The 5,976-nt window shown below is 33.6% G+C and overlaps 1 protein-coding gene across 1 annotated transcript in view; it reads right to left on the reverse strand.

The window, feature by feature from the left end:
* Positions 1–5,976, reverse strand: part of slc9a6a (solute carrier family 9 member A6a) — a 73,236-nt gene that overhangs the window by 60,685 nt on the left and 6,575 nt on the right. Inside the window, exon 2 of the mRNA XM_039767660.1 lies at positions 2,513–2,649. Coding sequence (XP_039623594.1) covers positions 2,513–2,649 — 137 coding nt within the window. The remainder of the gene's footprint in view (positions 1–2,512; positions 2,650–5,976) is intronic.

Genomic DNA, 5,976 nt, shown 5'->3' on the forward strand with positions numbered 1-5,976 from the left:
AGACACACTGTTCAGGACAAGGTGCACTTGCACCGACACTTGTTCACACACAGAGCCAATTTAGAGATATCAATTAACCCAAATACATCTTTCGGATTTGGGGTGAAAACCCAGAGTGCCCAGAGAGCTGACAGAAGGAGAATATACAAATCCTACAGCAAAAACAACTTGGTCAGTACTGAAATATAGCCTTCAAGAGCTTGTGAGGAAACAGTTTCGATTGTTGTTCACATTGTTGTAAACATTCTTATTCATAAATTGGTAGCTTTGCTTTTAAACACAAGCTTTTGTAAACAAGACATAATCTGTATTCTTGAGAATAGTATCAGTTAAAACTATAAATTAACACTTACTGAAGGTGGTTCTTGGATAATGTGCATTATTTAAGGTGAGAACCTCTTACACAGAGTTGTGTATACAGTAGTTTCATCACCACCTCACACTGAACAGGAGAAAACACACTTAACCTTTAGCTCATCAAGCTAAGTTGCTTATCTTTACAATGTGTGACTCTACTAAAAAGTACAAAGTTGTAGGGATGTCAAGAACCAGTTACTATGCACATGGAAGTACTTCCATCCATTCATCAACATTCCTAACCCACTAATCCAGGGCAGGTTTGAGGAGCAGCTGCAGGGTAACCCAGCAATCATATGAAAAGCAGGAACAATCGCTAGACTGTGCACCAGTCCATTGTGTATGTTTGTTCATTTGGTCACTAAACTACTTTAAATAAAAATAAAATAAAACAAGTATACTTTGTAAGTTATGGCAGTCATTGCTTGGTGACTCTACCACTTAAATACAGATAAGAAACTTAAGCGCTGCTAGATTTAGAAAGATGGCATGGCTAACCATACCAAACAGCAAAAGAAAAAGCCGCAACTTCCACTTTCTGAGATAAACAGTACTCTACTTTGACAAACCTCCTTCCACAAGTTTTTTCTAAGCTAGTGATAAAAACTGAAAGGTTTTGACAAAATGGAAGGGTGTATTTTTCGGAAAATAAAGTGGGCCTTCTACATTGTTGATCACAATTAGCATGTTGCCCATAAGGGCAGGAGAATGACTCTGTCTAGTGTTACTATTATGAATCAGAAGGCAGCTATATGCAATCATTTACTTATCTGGTGCCATGTACAGTACTCCATCACATGTTTTGATTCAGTAAATTCATGTATTTCACTACATACTAATAACAGATGAATTTGATATAAAAAGATGAACATGAGGCAAAAAGTAAAGAATTTCACTTATTATTTCCAGGACATGTATACATATATTATTTCACATTTCACAGGTGAGCAGAAATTAATTCATTTTGCAAACCAATTAATCCCTATAAAACTATGCAGGGGTTGAAGAAATGACTCTGTCCACTGCAGGACAAACTCTCTAACACAAAGACTATATTAGAGACATAATTAAATATATCATGAATGTCTTTTGGAGTTGGGATAAACACAGGAAGAACATGTAAATTCTACATAAATGGTTCCTAAGCTACGTGAAAATGTAAGTAGCAGTTCCAATTCCAAGGTCTATGGGCAGCCTGTAAGCATAAACAACAGTGAGTATATATACTTAAACGTAAGTTAAAGTTGTATGAAACACGCTATTTGATAGCAAATAAAGCAGATGAGGTCACTGCATATATATTGGAAAAATGACTAACACCCACCATTGCCAACAACAGTTATTGCACAATTTTTTTGTTTGCCAGTAAAGCAAAATACTATAGTTCTACAGTACTGTATTGGATTTTAAATTAAAATAAATTTACATTGCACATGCAAAGATAATATTCTAGCTGATATTGAAATTTGTGCAACTGGAAACACTTTAGTATTTCACACTGTTAATTTCACTTTATTTAAATTTTACATAAGTAAATTTTCAAAACAAATCACACTTTCATTAACAAAAAATACATAGTCAAATAATGTAATATGTATTAATAGATGATTTCTCCATTCATGGAAATGGTTTTTATTAAAAGACATGGAGTTCAATTATTACCAAAAATCCATTAATATTTAACAAAAGATTCTACAAATGTGCAATATGATCCACAAATGCATACTTGCTCAAATTACTTTTGGCAGCATTACTAAACAGTATTCATAACAAACATATCTGCTACAGTGAGAGCAGAAAATTGCAAACAAGTCTGAAAGTGAAGTTTGACCTAAGGCAGCCATAGCTGTCACCTCTGGACTTGCCAATCACATGACCACATCTCCCACACCAGCATAAGTGGTTTATTATGAGCATACTAAACTCATACAAAATTTCAAAACTTGAAAAAAGTCACACTTATACAATGAACAAAAAGTTAATTTATATATATATATTTTTCTTTTAATTGTGAAATGTTTTTCAAAAACACATAAAAAGAGTGATGTATGTTGTTAATGAATATATTTTACCATCATGCATGGATTCATGGATGACACCCTCCTTAAAAAAAAAAAAAAAATCTCTACTTATCAAAATCAGAATCTGTGCTTACCAGGATCTGAGGACTTCCAGAAACAGCCTTGACACTCATTAATAAAGATGTTAGCCTCCATTAATTCTCTTTTCAGCTGATTTGCTATTGCTGCTCTTTCTTGGAATGTTGACTCAACTACAGTGACTTCAAGGGCACTACACTCAATATTGTATTCCAGAAAAGATAAAGCAGTAAAATGTTACTTATTATGGCTCTGCAGGACATTCTTCACAATAAGAAAAACAATGAACAAACATGATGTGCATTGCAGAAATGTCTACTCTCCTAAAAGAATACTGTCACTCTGTCTCAAGTTCATTATACACCACTTGACATTCCAGTAAGTTACTGGAAGAATACTATGTAAAGCGATGACAGAAGACAAAATCATTTTGGCATGAAAAAGTAAAAAATTAAAATTAAATACTCTCCTCGAAAAAGGAACCTCATCCTTATGCTGGGTAGTTGTGGTACTTTTTTTGGGGATGCAGATGCAGGAGCTATCAATTATTAAGGTAACAGTGCATTACGGAATGTACCAGTACATTTTGGTATATTAACCTGTTAGCCGAAGCTTGACAGAATGCTGGTCATCAGATGCAAATCTTAAACAGAATGGCTGAGGCTGCTGAAATGCTGCATTCTAGATTTACTCAAATATTTTGATATTATGTACAGTAAAGCAAGCAGGCCAAGGAAGACTGCTGAAAAAGTAGTAGTAGTTTTTCTTAAAAATGGGCCTAAATACCTCTCTGCCAGTTTGGGCAGGACCAACCAAAAAGATGATGTTTAGCTTAAGTTATTTATGCTAAAGGAAATATAAGGGACAGCATACTTTTCGAAACAAAGGCAGCATATTGTATACACACAGCATATATATATATATATATATATATATATATATATATATATACACACACGTATACACACACTTGGTCAAAACATCGCATCAGCTGCACAACATATTACGGTATTCTTTACTGTGAAGGACAACAGTTTGGTGAGAATAGCAAACAGGACTCTTTCCAACAAGCATGAGTGGCCATGTTCATGAAGTAGTGCATCACCTAGATTTAGAAAAATGGGGTTCACATGTCTTACTGGTACACATCCTAGGTTATCCTATGCTATAACTTATTCATTGTGAAGAGGTGTGCTTGCTAACTACTGCAGTGTATGTTCTAAGTTCAGAGAATTTAAGTATGCACTCAGAAGTCCATACGCCTTTACATACTGGTGCATTCTGTTAGCTTTGCCTGGCTGGTGCACTACAGTAAAGATTAGATAAAGTACGGTAGAGAGAAGGATGGAAATGTGATTGCTTACGAGAACAACATTTTCAGAACAATTCTGAGCAGACATTTTTGGTGTTCTCTACAAAATAATAATGCTGCCTTTAAGAATTTGCATGGTGGATCTAGTATTTCAGCTTGTAAATCACCTTTTCTTCTTGTTCATGTAAAAGCAACCTGAAACCAGAAATTTCTCAGTATCCCTGGTTTGGTTCTTTTTTGCTTTCTTAGTGGCAAGCACCTTGAACTACAACACTTGTAGCAAAAGTACTATAAACCTATTATGATTAAACCTAAAATTATTGTAAAAATTATCCCACTTGCAAAAATACTACAAAGATAGTGTACTATGAAGACAATAGCTAATAACATACTCTTTTGTTCAATTAATATTGTATTATACAGCTTAAAAAGTTTAAAAATGGAAAACTGAGAGAAGTCAGCAACCCAGAGACTGTGAAACCCTAATCTGCCCTACTTCTTATCACTAAAACTAATTACAACAACGCAAGCAACTGATAACCAAAAAGCATTTTGAGGTGTGGGTGTTTGTGTTTCTCCGAGTATGACACAGAGCTCATACACTAATCATAAGCTAATTCTGTTACTCATGACTGTGAAGCATTTATCAGAAAACATTTATGAGATTAGTCAGGGATAACCATGTATAGTTGATGGCCACTCAAGGGCAGCAAGATGAACATAATGTACAAATCAATTAAAAAGACAACTTATCTATACAAATGCACGAAACAAAAAGATTTACAGGAATAGTTCTTAGACCTCAGTTGAAATTTCTCTCATTAATGCAGTATGTTCTCTTTTTTTCAATCCTCTACTACAGAATGACATTCTACAGGTTAATTGCCACTTTTAAATCTCTTGCATTAAATCTAAAAACAGATAAAACCAAAGCTTTCCCTTCTACTTTGTGACTGGCAAGTTAAGCTCCATTTCAATGGGCATTATGTTTTTAGGAATAATGGATGAATAGGTGAGCTAGAAATTACCATCTTATTTATTTCTGAATTGCCTTTACATGTTTAACAACAGCTGTGTTACAAGACCATTTCTTGTGTTCTTGACATATTGAACTAAAATATGAAGATCACTTTAGAAGGCAGTTTTACAAACAAATGTTAACGCATTTTAAGCATTATCTATTCTTTCTGTGCAACTCAGGGTCGTGAGTGTCTAAGGATATGTCGGAAACATTGGGAACATGTCTAGAAACAGCCCTGGACTGAGGACACAGTCCACTGAAAGAAACTTGAAATATCAAAAGAAAACTACACACAGACATTAACAGGACATGAAGCCCCCCTTTGAAAATGTAATATGCTGAAAAACATTATTAGGCTCAAAAACATATAAAACACTATTAAGCACTGCAAATACATTGCTACTATTTTATAGTTAAAAGTCAGGAATTTAAATATCATGATAGAATCAATGAATTAAAGTAGCTGTATCTTTGCCTCCTCCAGAACTAGACACCAGCAAAGAGTAGTCAGTCTATCTGAGCAGCTTAGCACAGCATCACCGTGAGAGCAACTAAAGAGAGTCATTTCTCACTATTCCAAGACTAGTTAATGACAATTATTTTAACTATCTTCATTAATGGAAATATCTCATACACAATGATTTGTTGCTATTTATGAATGCTCTGAATATATCATTTATATGTTTTTTTTTTACTTATAAGATGACCAAGCATGTTTCTTCTTGCTTTACTCTAATACAGAATTATTATTTAGGCTGGGTTTAAGGTGTCTTTGTTTATAGATTAGACCTAATAATGTTTTACTTAAAATACTAAAAAAAACATAGTAAAATCCAATATTACATTAACAAATGATTGAATGTGCACTACATTGCCAAAGATCAGGAGCAAACAAAATGGTGTTTTAAAGAAACTTCAAAAATGTACTGAACATGCTCCAAGACAGGTCAGACCTGAAAAGGCAGAAAATTAAGTTTTTCATGACCTCTTGTGCTTATCTTTCTTTTAATAAGTCAATGGAACTTATTTTTTCAAACAACTAAACTTACTATAAAGGGATAAAGTACTTTTTATTTATTGTTTAAAAATTCAAATATTTTGTAATAGTCAGACATCCACTAGTAAATAATTTTAAATCGATCAAAATATTTATAATAAAACTGCAACCATCTGTCCTTTTTCTAAAC

This window comes from Polypterus senegalus, chromosome 10, assembly GCF_016835505.1.
Source record: "Polypterus senegalus isolate Bchr_013 chromosome 10, ASM1683550v1, whole genome shotgun sequence".
Taxonomy (NCBI): Eukaryota; Metazoa; Chordata; class Cladistia; order Polypteriformes; family Polypteridae; genus Polypterus; species Polypterus senegalus.